At 39.6% G+C, this 19,363-nt stretch overlaps 1 protein-coding gene across 1 annotated transcript in view; it reads left to right on the forward strand.

Moving 5' to 3' along the window:
• Window positions 1–2,117: 2,117 nt before the first annotated feature.
• LOC103208786 (TIR domain-containing adapter molecule 2) overlaps window positions 2,118–19,363 on the forward strand; it is a 101,528-nt gene continuing 84,282 nt past the window's right edge. The window contains exons 1-3 of the mRNA XM_007954520.2: window positions 2,118–2,309; window positions 9,615–9,860; window positions 16,371–16,498. Of these exons, the coding sequence (XP_007952711.2) occupies window positions 2,118–2,309; window positions 9,615–9,860; window positions 16,371–16,498 (566 nt within the window). The remainder of the gene's footprint in view (window positions 2,310–9,614; window positions 9,861–16,370; window positions 16,499–19,363) is intronic.

The following is a 19,363-nucleotide window of genomic DNA, read 5'->3' on the forward strand; positions in this document are numbered from 1 at the left end:
TTTAGAAGAGCAACGTTACTTTCTGAAGGTGACAGAACCAAGTTAGGAAACAGAACTCACGTTTTCTACTTTCAAAATCAGTCTGCTTTCCACCCACTGACACAAATAATGCTGCTTCTGGTCCAGTCTTCAGCAAGGTTCAGTCTCCCACAAATCTCATCTCTTCTATGGAACTGAGGATCCCTACGTCAGGTCTTCATTCTTTTCTCCACTGAGGAGACACTGCCCATCATAGGCACTAGAGGTCCCCGAACAGCTCTGTAACTCCTCTGGGTCCCTCCACACAACACACACGCACGCGCCCATACGCAGCGCATCCTAGGTCGCTAAGGGCCCGGGACAAGTCGGTAGGACTTCCCCGCCCTTCTACACAACACCCTCAGGCTTTCTTGCTTTGTTCCAGCCTCTAATTCCTTCTCATAAAACCATCTACGCACCCTCTGCTGCCCATCTTAAAGTGCAGTGCCACGCTGTGGTCATTTACAAAGAAGAACCAGTAATACCTAATTTGAGTTAGGAGCTCTGGTGTCCCAGTGCCTAATTTTGACTGCTAACCAGTAGGTTGGCAGTTCAAACTTACCAGCCGCTGAGGAAGAAAGATGAGGCCATCTACTTCCATAAAGATACACTGCTTCAGAAACCCAGTGGGGGTCACTGTTATGTTATGTGCTGTCGAGTCGACCCCGACTCATAGTGACCCCTCCTTGGGTTTCCGAGGCAGTATCACTACGGAAGTAGGATTGCCCAACCTTCCTTCCGAGGAGTGGCTGGTGGGTTTGAACCGCCAGCCTTCTGGTTAGCAGTCAAGTGCCTTAGGCACCATGCCACCAGAGCTTCTATGGGGGTCACTATGAGCCAGAATCTACTCGAAGGCAGTGAATTTTTTGTGTTTATATGCATGAGAAAATGAATGATGCAATGCAAATAATAATAATAATAATAATAACACCTGTTACAATTATATGTTTCCTGTTATTTATTAAGCACTCCAACACATACCAGCCGTGTGATCACAGGTAAATTACTCTATTTAATCCTCAATTTCCTCTTCAATAAAATAGGGATAATATATAGGGTTGTTTGGAGGATCAAATGACATCATATATGTAAGGTGCTCAGCATAGTGTCTGTTGATAACGAGTGCTCAATAGGTGTTTATTTTCATTTAACAATGTTTACCTAGTATATGCCAACCACTCTTCTAGGTACTTTTTCCAAACACTGAAACTTCATAATAATCCTCTGTGGCAGATACTATTATTACCTTCACTTTACAGATGCTAAAAGTGAAACAGAGAAGTTAACCAACTGACCCAAAGTACCGCAGCTAGGAAGTGGCAAAGGCTGGTCTAGAATTCCTGCAGTCTAGTACCAGAATTAGCGTTCCCCGCTAAACTGCTTCTCCCCCAATATTGATTTATTAGAAAACTCTGCAAACTGCAAGGCTTTCTACCACTGGTGATTAGTTCCCTAGGGCAAAATAAGCTTTTCTTCGCTCCCTCGGAGCTTCCCCAAAGTTCAGCTCTTGCAAAAACAAAAGCCTCATCCGCTTTCACTGCTCTCTTTCTCCCCCCCACCATCGCCCGCAAGGAGGACGCAACAGCAGGCCACGCCCCTTCTTCTGGTCCCACCCTTCACCTCCACGCCACGCCACGCCACGGCAACCACGCTGGCCCCGCCCCTCGTCCAAAGCTGCGACAGAGGCAGAGCCAACGCCTCGCGAGCTTCCACGTACACACTCCAACGACTTTCCCCCCTACGGAGAGCACATCCGGGTCGCTGAAACAGGTGCCTCAGGCTCCGCCCCTTTTGTCGGAGCAATCGCTCCCTCTTCCGGCCTTCGCAGCCCTTTTCCGCTTGTTTTCTGCCGGCTTTATCTCCGCGATCCTAAGTCGCTGCCGGCCTCTGGCTCCGGTGTCTTAGCGTCTCTCACCTGCTTTCATCAGTTCGCTTCTCACCCCGAATCTCTCGGAGTATCAGAGCGGCTCTGCCGGTTCTGCCGTGCGTTTTCGCGGGAAGGCCCAGGCTGAGGCCTGCCGCGCGGGGTGACTGCCGCGCATACCTGACCCCACGTCCCTCCGCAGCTTCCTTGGGGCCGTTGCTGCCGCCGCCTCGGGATGCCGCGGTCAGGGTCCGCGCAGCACTGGGAGGCCACCGCAGGCAGTTGGGGCTGTAGCCTGTTAGCATTGCTGCTGTTGGTGCCGGGGCCCGGCAGAGCTTCTGAGATCACCTTCGAGCTGCCGGACAACGCCAAGCAGTGCTTCTACGAAGACATCACTTTGGGCACTAAGTGCACCCTCGAGTTCCAGGTACCACGGGCCCTGGAAGTCCCCGGACCCCAGCGCTCGCCTTCAGGGTTGGAGCTGCATTATGCGAGGTGTCCCTCTCCTGTCTTTTCCCCATCTTTGGCAGGTTCAAGAAGCACTTGTAGGGAGCTAATAGGAACGGAGCATTTGATTTTCGTGTTCTAAACATTTAAGACCGGATATTAAGATATGTGAATTCCAGAAGTGCATCCCCTAGCTCTGCTGTTTCTTTATGTTCTCCAACGCCCTTCATTTTAAGGTCCCTTGAGCTTTCTTCCTTGAAAGAGTCTCATTTTAAAAAAAATATTTTTGCTTTATAGTGCTTGATGTCAACCTCCCACACCTGACCCACACCTTCACTTTAATCAACTTTGAAGTGATTTCAGAACTCCATTGCTTTTCAGTTTTTACATTGAGATTAGAACTGGTGGTTAGTACTCTCTCTGTCATGGGAGATCTCCATTAGAGGCTGGTGACCATCTGCCAAAGAGTTGCTGTGATAAATGAGAAACCCTTATGATCCTGAGGAGCTCTGGTGGTGCACTGGCTGAGCCATTCGGCTGCTGACCAAACTGGTTAGAACCCACCAGCCGCTCCTTGAGAAATATGAGGCATTCTGCTTCTGTAAAAATTTACAGCCTTGGAATCCCTATGATTCAGTTCTACTCTGACCTATAGGTTTGCTATGAGTCAGAATCAACTCGATGGCAGTGGGTCTGGTTTTGGTTTTCTGATCCTAGAGATTACTGTAAATGATAAACTTTATTTAACAGAATGTAGTTTCTTAAAGTGGCTAGGGCAGTCTTTACTCTGTTTTCTTTTTGTTGGCAGGCTTATTTTACACACTTGAGCAGCTAGTGAGTGTTAGGTGCTGCTAATAGAAGTGATCAAAGCAGATGGGGTTGCTGCCATCATTCTCGAGTCCCCTCATCCTCTCCTTTTTTGCCTTCTTTCTTTTCATTCTAATTGTGTGTTTTGGGAGAAGATAGGAGATATGTGACCAGGTCATTGGGATCCATGAAGGCTTCCCTCAGAAAGTGATTTTAAGCTGAGCTTTAAAGAATGAGTTATATATACTTGGGCATAGGACCTTGTGGTAAGAGTGAGCACTGAGAATGTGAGAACCATGGAGAGATCCTACAGTATGGTTGGAGAATAAGGAGCCAGAAGAAGAGTGGTGGAAGATTAGGGCTGGAAGGGCAGCAGGGCCCTTTTGTCCATTTTAGCAGTGATATGATCAGAATATTTCTGGTAGCTGGCTGGTAAGGTATTATTGAGTGGAGGTGGGAGACTACTTTTAGGGCTGTTGTGATCTAGGCAAGAAATGATAGTGGCTCAGAACAGGGTGTTAGCAGTGGGAAAGGAGAAAATTGAAAAGATTGGAGAGGATTTACTAGGCGCTAAACAGATCTTGGTGATGATTTGTCTGTAAGATGAAAAGGAGAGAAGGTTAAGGATGATCCTTAGACTTACTTAACTCCATGAATTAAGATTCCAAACCCAAAACCACTGCCGTTGAGTTGATTGTGACTTATAAAGACTCTATAGGACTGAGTAGAACTGCTCCATAGGGCTTCCAAGGATGTAATCTTTACGGAAGTAGATTACCAATTCTTTCTCCCACAGAGCTAAGAACCGTTATATATGTTTGAACAGCTAGTCTTGCGTTTAGCAGCCCAGTGTTTAACTGTTGTTACAGAGGTCAGTGGCCACATCTTTCTCCCATGAAATCATTGGTGAGTTCAAATCACCAACCTTTTGGTCAGCAGCTGAACACTTAGCCACCACACCACCAGGGATCCTTAAACAGACTGTCATAAATGTTAAGTGCAACAGTAATGGTACACAGTAAGTATAGTGCTGTCAGAGGGAAGAAGAATTGTCAGGGAAAACTTAACTGAGAGGCTGCTGTTTAAACTGAGTCTAGAAATATAAATAGGAGTTGCTCTGAATTCTGGCGGAGAGCTCTGTTGGTGCAGTGGTTAAGTGCTCAGCTGCTAGGTGGAAGTTGGTTGTTTGAAGCCACCAGCCACTCTGCAGAAGAAAGATGTGGGACTCTGCTTTTACAAAGGTATATAGCCTTTGAAATCCTATGGGGCAGTTCTGCTCTGTCCTGTAGGGTCACTATAAGGTGATTTGAGCTCAGTAAGAGAGTGATATACCAACCTCCTTCCCTAGACACTACATGCAGCATCTCATAATCACTGTATCTTTGAGCTGTGGCTGTGAACATTATATGTTAGTGTTATTTTAGGTTTTATGTATTATTTGAAATTATTTGGCAGGTTGATTTTTGGGTCTGGGAATGCTCAAAAAAAAAAAAGTAAATTAATGGCCATAAATTAAATAATTGGTGCAGATGTGAAGCAAAGACATACTCAGAAAACTTTTGGTAGTCTGAACATAGTGTGAGCAAGAATATGAATATAAGAAATCCTGAAGCTACCTGGAGGAAGAACAGGGAATGTTATGCCATTGTTAATAAAATCCAAAAATCCATAGCCATTGAGTTGATTCTGACTCAAGGTGATCCTATAGGACAGAGTAGAATTGCTCTATAGGGTTTCCAAGACTGTAAATCTTTACAGAAGCAGACTGCCTCATCTTTCTTAGGTGGAGCAGCTGGTGAGTTTCAACTGCCGACCTTTTGGTTAGCAGCCCAGTGTTGTAACTACCACATCACCAGAGCTTCTTCCATTATTAATAAGTTTAGATTTTTCCATAAGCCACAGGTAGTTTTCAAAAGGTTTCAAGCAAACTCAGTGATTCTTCATTGGGGATGGGGTAGGTAGGGGAAGAGGGGTATGGCTTCTTACTCCCAGGAGACATTTGATGATGTCTGGAGACACTTTTGGTTGTTGTAATTGGATAGTATTGGAGGGGGGCCTACTACTGACATCTAATAAGTAGAGGTCAGGGACGCTGCAGAGCATGATTCAATGAATAGGAAAGCATGTTGTTGTTGTCAGGTGCCATTGAGTCATCTCCGACTCAAAGAGACCCTGTGTACAGTAGAATGAAACACTGCCTGGTCCTGTGCCAGCCTCATGACTCTTGCTATACCTGAACCCATCGTTGCAGCCACTATGTCAGTCCATCTTGTTGAGGGCCTTCCCCTTTATCGTTGACCCTCCACTTTACCAAGCATGATATCCTCCTCCAGAGATTGGTCCCTTCTCGTAATATGACCATAGTAGGTAAGATGAAGTCTGGCCATTCTCGCTTCCAACGAACATTCTGGCTGCACTTATTCCAGGACAGATTTGTTAGTTCTTTTAGCAGTCCACCAGTACTTTCAGTACCAGGAAGCGAGCCAGCCACAGTTTGGAAAAGCTAAGGGAGACCAGGAAGCAAGCTGGTGGTGATTTGGAACAGCTAAGGGAGATCAGGAAATGAGCCGGCAGTGGTTTGGAACAGCTAAGGGAGACAAGGACATGAGCAGAGCGGTTTGAAGCAGCTAAGGGAGACAAACTTGTCTGTCAGTTTGTTGTACTGTGGTAGCTTGCATGTTGCTGTGAGGCTGGAGGCTATGCCACCGGTATTTCAAATGCCAGCAGGGAAACCCATTGTGGACAGGTTTCAGCGGAGCTTCCAGAATAAGACAGATTCAGAAGAAGGAAGAGGCCTCCCTATGTTAGAGGGAGAAGAAATTAATTAGATTATGAGAAGACCTGTGAGGAAGGTTTGGTAGTAGTCCTGTCTGAGTATGGATTAGGAATAGAAAGAATGGAATGATTTTGAGAGAAGCAGCAAGATCACCTTGAGATTTCTGTGATCAAGTGGACAGGTAGGTTTACTTAGTTTAGGATGCTTCCCAGTTTCTTCGGTGACCAGATAGGTTCTAAAGGAATATGATTAACTGAAGTAAGAATGCCTATTTTAAAGTCTGATGAGAGAAAAATGGGATGGTGATCAGTTCTGTCCTATTCAGTGTGTATATGTATTTGATTACTCAAAGTAGAATAGTCAAGTATAAAAAATTGGGTATATCAAAATGAAGTCATTATTTTCACCTGAAGGAATGGTCAGTTGACTTTCAGGGGAAAAGGTAAATGCCCAATTAATAAGACACTGTGTTATATGTAAAAACATGACATCTGTATATTAATAATTATGTATTTTACAATTCCCAAGTACATAATTATGTTTCATTTAATTACCAAAATGATCTTGCAACATTGTTTAGTTATACCTTAAATCTTGTAAGTTGCAGAAGGTCATATAAATGACCAGTCATTCTTTGAAGTCTAAAATCTGGTCTCTCCCTTCCACTGATCTAGAATGTTAATATGCACAATGAAGTTTCAAGCTTGAAAATACAGACTTGTGCCACCCAGTCTCATGGTGGTTGTGAACCCGTAAGCCCAGTCTTCCTTATCTCTTCTTTTTCAATTGGATGTACCCTCCTCCCTTCTTTCTTCTTACTTATTTAGTTCTCATCTAAGGAGGTCTTTCTGCTCTTTAATACTTTTCCTTTTTTATCTCAGGAAAAATCTCTTCCTCCTTTCTCTTCATTTGTATAACCCAAATGACCAAATTATAATTGATTACACATAAACCAAAAACCTAACACATTACCTTCAATTCTGACTCACAGCGACCCTATAGGACAGGGTAGTAGTGCCCCTTAGGATTTCGAAAGGTGTATATCTTTACAGAAGCAGACTGCCACATCTCTGTGAGGCGGCTGGTGGATTCAGTGTGCTATTTTTCCATTTAACAGCTGAGTGCTTTAACCACTGAATAACCAGGTTTCCTTTGATTAACTAAAAAACCATATTCACTGCCATCAAGTCGGATCCAACTCATAGCAACCCCTCCTTGGGTTTCTGAGGCCGTATCACTACGGAAGTAGATTGCCCAACCTTCCGTCTGAGGAGTGGCTGGTGGGTTTGAACCACCAGCCTTCTGGTTAGCAGTCAAATGCCTTTAAGTAAGCCCTTGAAAATAGCCCTGAAATCCTCTTCAGAACCATTATATCTACTCCCTGCTTTCTTTTCACTATGCTTGCCTTTAAACACAAGCTTTCCATATAAACCAAAGATTTGTTTGCTTTTGTTTCGTTTTGTTTTTGCTTTAATCACAAGTTTTTAGGCAGTATTGTTTAGTCAGTTAGATTTCTCTTTTAAACAAGATTATAAACTCTTCTGAAAATCCTGCAAGTCTACTCAGGTCATCATGTAGTTCAAAACTCATCGTCAAATTACATAGAACTGATTTATGAAAGAATTTAAGATAGAATTGGCGAAAGTTGTGTTACAGATATATTTACGACAGTGACAAAAAAAAAAAAAAAGTGCTGCTGAGGCTACTTGTGTACAGCCAAATACCTCATGGGATTTGATTTCTTGGTTTGGAGGTTTAGAGTCATGGTTTCATGGGACCAAGCAAACAAACCCACTGCTACCAATTCAATTCCAACTTATAGTAACCCTGTAGGACAAAATAGAACTTCCTCATAGAATTGCCAAGGCTATAAATCTTTATGGATGCAGACTGCCACATCATTCTGCCTCAGCAGCTGGTGGGTTCAAATCGCCAACCTTTTGATTAAGCCATGCACTTAACCACTGTGCCACCAGGGCACCTGTTCATAGGACATCCCAGCTAACTGACCTAATAACATGTTTACTGCTTCTCTTCTACCTCCTAATTCATTGTGCAGTGCCTGGTGGCTTAAAAGCTTGCAAGCAGCCGTCCAAGGCACAACAGTTGGTGTCTACTCACCTAAAACAACAGAAAGAAGGAGAATCAGGACTAGGAGGAGGATATGGAATACGTGACTAATTACTTTCATGAACAAGTACCTCCCTTGCCAGGAGACCTGAAGAATTAGATGGTGCCCGGCTACCGTTACTAAACATTTTTATCAGATGTATCACAGAAGAATCCTGATCAAAGGGGGATGATGTGGAACAGAATTTATGGACTCAGGACTCTCTGGAGCTATGAAGATTGAATGATGTTGTTGTTAGCTGCCATCAAGTCAGTTCCAACTCCTAGCTACCCTGTGTACAATAGAATGAAACACTGTGTGGTCCTGTGCCATCTCCACAATTGTTGCCATGCTCAAGCCTATTGTCACAGCTACTGTGTTAATTTATCTCCTTGAACGTCTTTCCTTTTTTCACTGACTATCTACCAAGTATGATATCCTTCTCCAGGGATTGGTCCTTTTGACAACATGAACAAAGTACTAGAGACGATGTCTGGCCATTCTCACTTCTAAAGAGTATTCTGGCTGAGCCCGGAAACTATTGCCCTAAGATAATCTTAAAGCCTTAAACCAAAAATAATCCCCTGAAATCTTCTTAAAATGCTTTGGGCACTGTGCCACCAGAGCACCTTGAAACTAAGCAGTAGTTTAACTTAACTAGTATAAAAATATCTGCCTTGAGCATTATGCTCTTTTAAGATTTATCTATATGGGATTAAATTGACTGCAGCAACTTAAAAGATTAGATAGAAACCTTAGGGGGCAGTGAGTTTATGTCAGTGGAAGAGAAACAACTCAAAAAAGGAGGGTGAGTGGTTGCACAAGTCAAAGAATGTAATCAATGTAATTGAATTGCACATGTAGAAACTTGAATTGGTATATGTTTAGCTGTATATATTCTCAATAAAAATAAATAAAATTATATATATATATATATGTATATATATATGTATATATGTATGTATAAATGTAACTTATAAAACACAGTCTGTTTGTAGTATGACAGTGAAATGAGCTTACATTATATGACAGATGTATGCCTGGGGTTTTATGCCAAGGACTGACCAACTACTTCACTACAATGTCCTATGAGTATGCTTGGATGGTGGTAATCAGAGACTAGATGAGAAAATTTTGGTAGGAAAATATTACATGACAACAAACTTAGTTAAGGGTATGACTTTGAAATTCAAGTTCTGCTTCTGTTACTTAATACATAGGGAGGTTACTTACCTCAACTCCAGTTTCTCCAGTCTGTCAAATGGGGAAGAAAAACCTTTCTTCGACATCATTGGGACAATCAGAGATAAAATTAACTGCTATACTAACTAGCACAGTTGTTTGGCTCGTTAACAGTAAATTAACATTTCTTCTCTCCTTCCGAGGAGTGGCTGGTGGGTTCAGTTTCTATAAAACTGTGGAAGGGTTAAACTGATATTTGCTTCCCACTGGTAGACATGATAAAATGTAAACTTGCCTGTAAGTAAAAGTCCTTTGCCAATAACCATATTGCCGTTTTAACAAAGAGCCTGGCTAATTTCTCAAACTTGTTAGTTACAGGGATCTGTTTATTTTTGTTTATCTTTTTATAGGTGATCACTGGAGGTCACTACGATGTAGATTGTCGATTAGAAGATCCTGATGGTAACGTGTTATACAAGGAGATGAAGAAGCAATATGACAGTTTTACCTTCACAGCCTCCAAAAATGGGACATACAAATTTTGCTTCAGCAATGAATTTTCTACTTTCACACATAAAACTGTATATTTTGATTTTCAAGTTGGAGAAGACCCACCTTTGTTTCCTAGTGAGAACCGAGTCAGTGCTCTTACTCAGGTAAATATAAAGGCAGACATATGATGTTGGAATATTTAAAAGAAAAAAGTGTAATATGATATTATGCATTAACTCATTGATGAGCATAGAATTTTGACACTTTAACAATCTTTAAAATGTATTTTAATTCTTAGAGTACATGAAGCATTTCACAGAGAATTTCAGATTATTATAGTGAAAACCAATGCTAAAGGACTTCATGAACTTTTAAGTGTAAAGAAAGTATAAGAAGCCTTAAAATACGAGGAAGATCATTAAGGTAAAACAACAATAGGGAAAGGAAATATAGGAAGGCTAAATAATCACAGCTCCAGCATCATGAAACTTATTCTGTAATTCATGCCCTACTGTAAAAAGAGTATGGTGGCATCAGAGCTCCTCTAACTTCAGAAGAGAAGAGAGAATCACCATCATCGTCAGCCCAAGGCTGATTCCTATGAGATGGAAGTCAGATACCTCCACCCTCCATCCTTTTTAGCAATTCTGACACCAGCCGTCTGTCCCATGGCACTTTCTACTTCCCTGCTGGGTTTGATAATTCACTGTACTGGACACATGGAACTCACAAGGCATACTTAGAGTTAAGTAGTTTGTTAAGGAAGCATTAGAGTACAACTCAGAATAAGGATCTGGTAGCATGTAAGCAAGTCTGGAAGACTACTCTGAAGTGAAGAGCACATCCCCTCCCTTCTTCAGTTAGGATAGCTCTCTCAGCTCCTCTTGGCTATGCAAGTAAGCGGGCCCTTCTCTCGGCTGTGCATGGCCCCTGAGAGTCGGCTTCCTCTCAGGCCCCTTCAGACAGGCTTTTCTTAGCTGGCCTCTGCCCTGCTAGGGCAAGTGTTAGAAAACTCATTAGCTCTACCAGTAAGTGCCCAGAGACATCCCACTCTGCTAGCAAGCCTCCTGCCAAAGGCAGTCCTCTTTCTCACTCTGGGTCAGCAAGCCTATTACAGCCACCTTGCTCCTTGAGCTGGGAAGCCCACTGCTGTCTGGTCCTTTTCCAGTGTTATAGCTCTCTTTGTCTTCTGGGTCTCGGAGAGTCTTAGCTCAAGAATCCTGGGTCAAAAAGACATGCTCTGCTCCTGGCTCTGCTGCTTGATAGTGAGATTACCTTCCCAGCCTCTGGGATTGGCTCACTTTAAACCTAGTGGGATGGTAAAACTGAGTAATTTTCTCTAATTAGCATTCCATATGCCTTATTTGCATGGTCCCACCCCTGCCCATGCACTTAATTTGCATTTATCAGCAGGCTGTACAATCCCCTTGGTGGGTCACAAGCTCCTTACTTGTATCATCCTACCTAATCATTTTGTAGGAGTCGTAAGACCATGGCTAGAAGGGCTATATAAAGTAATTCACTGCACCACAGCAACCTTAACAGGTTGGTATAACTGAAAGCAAAAAATAATGCCCTTATATGTGTGTGTTTATGTATATGAACTGCTGTTGAATCGATTCCAACTCCTAGCAACCCCCATGAGGTTTCTAAGGCTGTAAATAGTTACAGAAGCAGACAGCCTCATCTTTTTTCTGTGGAGTAGCTGTTGGGTTCAAATTGCCGACCTTCTAGTTAGCTGAATGCTTTACCACAATGCACCAGAACGCATATGTATATACGCATGTGTATATATGTGTGTGTATATGCGTGTGCATGTATATATATGTATATGTGTGTTGTTGTTATGTGCCGTCAAGTCGGCCCCCACTCATAGTGACCCTTCCTTGAGTTTCCGAGGCGGTATCACTACAGAAGTAGGATTGCCCAACCTTCCTTTCAAGAAGTGGCTGGTGGGTTTGAACCGCCAGCCTTCTGGTTAGCAGCAAGTGCCTTAGGCACTATGCTAACAGAGTGTATACATATAAAACACCCAAACCCACTGCTATCAAGTTGATTCCAACTCATAGCGACCCCCATTGGGTTTCCAAGGCTGTAAATTTTTACAGAAGTAGATTGCCTCATCTTCCTCCCATGGAGCAGTTGGTAGATTTGAACCACTGATCTTCTGGTTAGCAGCCAAACGTCTTACCCAGTACACCACCAAAGCTATATATATATATATTACCAATCACAGGGTAGTCTTTATACCAGTACTTGGTGTTACTCAAGCTACTTTTTTAGTAATGGATGCTATAAGAATATTGAAGATTAGTGGCAAGATATCTAACAAAAATAGTTAAGGAAGCTAAATTGGGTCTTATTTTGAAGAAGGTCTTAATGAGAGAAAGATAGTGAAAGAAACTCAAAGTCAATGAACAGATTGCTCAGATGATGGAAAGGTTATTTCTAGTTCAAATACAAATGTGCTTACATTATATTGAAAGGTTCAATGAGATTCCAAAAATAATTATCTGTTTCTTAGAACCTTAAACTGGTATTTCATTATATCCAGGTTCCCTTTAGTATTTTGGCCAAAATCATATAATAGAGGTAATTTTTAGGAATGCATAAGAGCCTAATTCATAACCCTACTGTAATACTGTAAGTATTAGAGAGATGTATTCAAATGCTCTTATTTTTAGAAATATTCTCTTTATTTTAAGATCCTGTACAAAAGGTCTGTTGCTTTGTAAAATGATTTTTCTCTGAGACTGTTGTTTAGAACTTAACTTGTATCCCTTTGTGAATTTTAACTCGCACAAGAAGGGAAAAAACTAAACAGAATAGATTATGTCGATATACACGAGCCCATGTGTGCCAGAGTAGATTTGCTTGCTTTAAAAACCTGCAAAAAATGGCATCGGGGCAGCATCTTCTGAACTCTTCTAACTTCACGAGGGGGAGACAGAATCACTGTCAGCAGCATTAGCCCAGGGGTGATTCCTATGATGAGGAGGTCAGACATGCTGCCACACTTCAGACTTTTTTTACCAATCCTGATACCAGAGTCCATAGCACTCTGCTTCTCTGCTGGGTTCAGTAATTCACTGCAGTGGCCATACAGAACTCACAGACAATACTCACAATTATGGGGTTTATAGGGAAGTAACAGGTTACAATTCAGGTTCAGGAATGCTCAGGATACAATTCTTCAGTCAGGGCAGCCTCCCCGTACCTTACTTCCCAGGCCCTACCCCAAAAAGCGTGCTGTGTACCTTACTTATGTTGACAAGCTATCCAATCCCCTTGGGCCACAAAGCACCTCACAGTTACATAGTTTCACCCATTCATCTGGCAGGAGTCACAAAGACTGTGGCAGGAAAAGCCATATTAAGTCATTGACTGAACCACAAAACCTAAGTGGGTAAATGGTGGGAAATGAATGGTAATACAGTGGTTATTATCACTTAGCCTCCATTATTTGTATCATATTTTTTGTCCTTTCTTAGTCTTACTTTCTACTTTTAAAAAAATAGTAAGTCACTCATATAGTAGGGATAGTTACAAAGTAGTTAAATTGAAAAAATTACCAACTCGTAAATATACAGAATAAATGATGGAATTTTACTACCATTGATTTTTAAACATTAATAAAAGGATGGCACTAGACAGGCAGTGATCACCAGTCACTGCTAAAATCATTAAGTCAAAGATTGATGGGCAACTTTATAATAGATGGATTACACTGTATCATCTAAATCTTGTGATCATTCACCAAAAGAAAGATAATTAGATACTATATGTCACATGATATAATGCAATAGGAATATCATTAAACTTGAATCCCATCAAGTCCTTAGATCTGCCATTTTACAAAAAGTACAATGGTGGAAGAAGACCATGAAAACGTAATCAGCGGAATGGGAAATACTATAGGACAAATGATCCACTTTCTTCATTAGGTAGATGACAAGGAGAAAAGGAAGGAAACTGAAAGATTAAAGAGATAATTCATCAACCAAATGATTGTGTTGACCTTGTTTGGATTCTGATTTGAAAACTACTTTTGAGATATTTGGGGAAATTTGAATACAACAATATTAGTTAACTTTAAAGGAACTATTTTCAATTATTTTAGATGTGATAATGCTATTGGGGTTATATCTTTTTGAGTATTACCTTTTAGAAATAAATATAAAGTATAAAAGTTTTTACAGCTGAAATGATACAGTATCTGAGATTTACTTGAAAATAGTTACAGTGAGAAATACAGATGAAACAAGATAAAGGCAAAAATTAAACCCATTGCTATTGAGTCAGTTAAGACTCAGAATTTTCTTGACTTTAATCTTACAGAAACAGATTTCCAGGTCTGTCTTCTGCGGTGCTGCTGGGTGGGCTCAAACCATCAATCTTTAGGTTACTAGTCAAGTGCAAACCGTTTGTGCCACCCGACCACCTGAGTAACAGCCATGTTAATAACTTTTTTGATAATCAAGATTCATTGGACTATTCTCTCTACTTTTGAATGTGTTTGAAAATTTCCACTTTATAAGAAAATACTACATCTCAAAAATTGTATGAATTCCTCAATTTCTGTGATTTTCTCTAATTTAGCAAATTCTTTAATTCATACCCCCATGGACAGGCTTCAGGGAGTCTTAAACATTGTGAATTTATGTTGAGTCCTTATTTTTATGAGTACTTTCAGTAAGGGAGTCCTTAAGCCACATACCATTTTGATAATACATAGAAAACAAATTCTAGAACTTCTTTCCTCTCTAGCCCTTTATACAAATTAGAAACCATTCATTTTATTACAGTTTTGCCAATCTTTCATTCCTAGGACCTAAACAAAAAAAGAACAAAAACATTTTACTGTTCTAATAGGTCATAGGGAGCTCTGGTGGCATAGTGCCTGAGGCATTTAATTGCTAACCAGAAGGCTGGCGGTTCAAACCCACCAGCCATACCTCCGAAGGGAGATTGGGCAATCCACTTCTGTAGAGATCTGTTGTTGTTATGTGCCGTCGAGTCATACCTGACTCATAGCGACCCCTCCTTGGGTTTCCGAGGCAGTATCACTACGGAAGTAGGATTGCCCAACCTTCCTTCCGAGGAGTGGCTGGTGGGTTTGAACCGCCAGTCATCTGGTTAGCAGGCAAGTGTCTTAGCCACTATGCTACCAGAGAGATAGTGCCTCTGAAACTCAAGGAGGGTTTGCCAGGAGTCGGATCTGCCCTGATGGCAGTAAGTTTGGTTTTTGGTTTTTTATTGGCTATAAATAGTGTATATTGGTTTAGTTGACTGACAAAGCAGAAGACTCATTTATAAAACTGATAAATATTTTAAAAAAGACATATTCCTACTCTGACCTATCATTTTCAGATTCAAAAGTTAGCTAAGGATTTTGACCAAAAGTTGTTTTTAAAATTTAGACTAACTCAGTCTATATTTTATGCCATATTTGTTGATTTTTTAAAAATCTTTGAACTTGGCTTTATACTCTTATTACTGGTATCAACTACTAACCTGCCCTTGTCTTCCTCCTCATTCTTCTTTGAAGAACCCAGTCTTATAATTTTATAGCTATCAACTTTGTTGTTAGCTGCTATTCAGTTGTCCCCAACTTGTGACAACCCCATGCACAATGAAACAAAATGCTGCCCAGTCCTGCACCATTCCCATAATCGGTTGTGGATTGGGCTGTTGTAATCAATAAGGTTTGCATCAGCTGATTTTCAGAAGTAGATAGCCAGGCCTTTCTTCCTGGTTTTTCTTAGTATAGAATCTTTGCTGAAACCTGTTCAGCATTATAGCAACATGCAAGCCTTCACTGACAGAAAAGTGGTGACTGCACAAGGCAGTATCTTAGTTATCTAGTGCTGCTATAGCAGAAATTAACAAACAAATTTATTTTCTCACACTTTAGGAAGCTGGAAGTCCTAATTCAGGGTGCCAGCTCTAGGGAAGGGCTTTCTCTCTCTGTTGGCTCTGGTGGAAGGTCCTTGTGTCTTCTGAGTTTCTGTTCCAGGGAAGTCTTCATGTGGCTTGGCATCTCTCTTCCCCTATTTCTTCTCTGCTTGGTTGTTTAATTTTTTTTTTTTTTAATTTCTAAAGAGACTCAAAATAACTGTATACTAATCATGCTTCGTAACGTAACAAAAACAACCCATTCCCAAATGGGATTATAACCATGGACTTAGAGGTTAGGATTTATAATACATATTTTTGGGAGACATAATTCAGCCCATAACAGGTACGTTGGCCAGGAATAATACCTTGGTCTCCCAAATGGAAGGGGAGAATTTTACCACTGAACCTCCAATGTTCCCTTGTTGGAGTCATTTTCAACTTACCTCAACCCTGCGTGTGTCAGAGAAGTGTGCTCCATAGGATGTTCAATGGCTGTTTTTCAAACATAAATTATCAGGCCTTTCTTTTAAGGTGCCTCTTCGTGGACTTGAACTTTCAACCTTTTGGTTAGCAGATGAGCACATTAACCATTTGTACTACCTAGGCCCTGTTGCCAGTACAACGAGTGTGTGAGTGAATCAATGTCAGTTTAGTAGAATGTTAAACAAATGAGGAATTAAGATCAAATTCTTTGAAAGAAAAGATCAAAAGATGAATCTGCTAGATGGATTGTACAGAAAGTATTAAAGAAGCTAACTGCAAATGTTTTTCTTTAGATGGAATCTGCCTGTGTTTCAATTCATGAAGCTCTGAAGTCTGTCATCGACTATCAAACTCATTTCCGATTGAGAGAAGCTCAAGGCCGAAGCCGAGCAGAGGATCTAAATACAAGAGTGGCCTATTGGTCAGTAGGAGAAGCCCTCATTCTTCTAGTGGTTAGCATAGGGCAGGTATTTCTTCTGAAAAGCTTTTTCTCAGATAAAAGAACCACCACAACTCGTGTTGGATCCTAACTACGTTTTGAGAGTTGATGCACTATTGCCACTGTAATATTGCTGTCTTCTAATTGATTTTAGATACTGAAGAATTTAATATTGGCAATATTTTTAAAATCTTACGCATATACTTGTTGGAGGACATGTACAATGCATATCCCCCAAACTGTGGAAAGGACATCTTTTTTTTTTTTTTTTGTAAAGGTGGAAAAACTTTGGAACTTATTTTGGGCTATTCATGTTAAATATTCAGCACCAATGATCTACTCTCTTCTTGGTTGTTTATATCTACTCTTCACACACTAAACTTTGGTATTTTGATTCCTTTTAACCATTTAAAAGTGCTTTTTCTTATAGGTAGTTGATATTTTCAGAACCTTAGATTTAATCTATGTATGTTGTGGAGGAAGAAAATTACTCTTTAATTGTTTATAGTGAATAAAATTTTGTGTTTTAAGGAAACCAAATGTGACTGACTATAGCTCAAACCCTATTCTATACTGTTTAATTTTTTGGGAAAGAAGGAAAAAAATTATCATGGGAATAATGTTAGTATTACAATTTTGAATTGATGTGGTATGATTTATTTCCCACTAGCTTAGAAAGTGTCAGAATTTTGTTTTTTGGGTTTAGTCTCTGATTTACAACCAGATGTTATTTTTTCATAAAGGCATTCTTACCATAGTAACAGATAACAATATGATTCAGTAACATAATACAGTTTATACGGGCCTTAAGAATCAGACTATTACAACAGGTAGAATATTACAGGATAAGATGCTACAGTGGGAGCAAATTAAATGGATAAATTTATAGTGAACTATCTGCACAATTTTATTTCAGTACTTTTACAAAGGAATAAGGTGGTTTGTTTCATTTAACATCTCAATTGGCTGGTTCTTACCCATATGTGGCTTTAATGTCTTTGAGTCATCCCCAGCTTAAATTGACAGTTATAATATTAGTATCACATAAGTGCCATACATTTTATCCTAATGAGTGTGATGCACTGAGAAGTTAGGTTTTTGTTTATTTGCTTTTACTTGCACATGAGATTTCTATAATCTGGTTAGTAGCCCTAAAATGATTTGAAAATGTAGAATGCTTGTATGTGTGTATTTCTTATTTGATAATCTTCATTGATTGTATTGCATTTAATGAGTATTAAATAATGCATATTCTGTACACTATAAGGTTTAGACTGTGTTTATATCTTACTTGTATAGATTGAAACAATTGAAATAAGATTTTGTTCCAAGTATTCTAGAATAGAATACAAGATGATACAAAATGTGTAGATTTTTAAAGCTCTTTGCTGTTTAAAAAAAAGTTGCAACTGCTTGTCTGCCATGCTCCATTCCCCCATCCCAAGGTGATGAATGCTGAACAAGACTGTCATATTATAGTAACTCTGATATGTGGTGCCACACAACGCTGATGAGATAGCAATTCTGATGACATAACACTACTGACCAGAAGTTAACACTTATTTCTAAACTGTCTTAAAATGCTTATATACATTGCATGTAAGAGCAAAATTTATTGAAGTCAGAACAAAATTAATTAAGGTTGTCATGCTTGCTAATTTCTGATGAACATGTGTTCAATCTGTGAATTCTAAGATTTTTGAAGACCAAATAACTCCTTAAATGATGTCTATCAGTGGATTAAGATTTTGCAGATTTGTCTCTTCAAGTTCTTGTGTTAGATTTGTCACAAGTTTTTAAGTATCCCTCTATGTTTAGGTTTGAAAGTTTTAAGCATTAATGTTAACATGATTGGTAAGCATGAGCATATATAAAATGTCCTTTTCTGGTTGCCTGTCTGCTGTGTTGTGTTCAGATACTGATCCTGCACCATAATTAAGCAGTCAGGTATCAGTGTATACAGTCTGGCATAGATCGTACAGTCATTTAATCTGTGCCTCTTAAAACTTCAAGATGTTAGACTATTTCCTGAAATAATTTTTGATGAAACTTTTGAAATATATTAGAATTTTTGAAATCACCACTGTTACCTATTGTAAATATATGGGCTTAGTCTAGTCTGTATATAACTGGTTAAATTTTTGTGGTTGTCTACACTCAGCTAAGTATATATTTATAAATGAGGGAATACATATATATTTGGACATAAATGTTAAGTAAGAACAGGTTCTTCCTCTTACTATAATTTTTAGCTCATCTTATTTTCTACAATCCTGTCATAATTTGTTGCAACAGTTACAATTTTCCAAATATTTGTGTTTGGACATAAGGCTCAGAATTCGTACTTAAACATCATAGTTGTGTATATTTTTAAAATCAAATAAATAATGGAGAGGGACTTGATTCACAAGTTTATATTAAAATTTGAACTGTGTGAAGATGCATTTTAAGATATTACTTTGCTAATAATCTAAACTTTTTTTCCCCCTATTTAAGAAACAAATGGTTTATGGTTCACAGCTTTCATTCAGGTTTGATGATAATCAGCTTTGAAAATACATGAACAAAAAGATTTATTTCTGAAAAGATTTCATTTAAATCTCTGTACATTTTTGTTTCAGTTTGTAAATGTGTAACAATTACAGTTACATAGGACAAAGCAGACCCTATGACTATGTTTTGAAAAATTAAATTACATAAAAGTAATTCAAAGGGATTTTTCATTTACTTTTAAAAGGAAAAAAATTTCTAAAACAGATATTGGTTCTACAGGATTACACCAACCAGTTTCTTGTAGAATAAAAAAAAAACAAACTTTGAACAAACTGACTTCACTTATTTTTGTCA

The sequence above is a fragment of the Orycteropus afer genome, unplaced genomic scaffold (assembly GCF_000298275.1).
Source record: "Orycteropus afer afer isolate SDZICR_OR568_19922 unplaced genomic scaffold, OryAfe1.0 scaffold00464, whole genome shotgun sequence".
Taxonomy (NCBI): Eukaryota; Metazoa; Chordata; class Mammalia; order Tubulidentata; family Orycteropodidae; genus Orycteropus; species Orycteropus afer.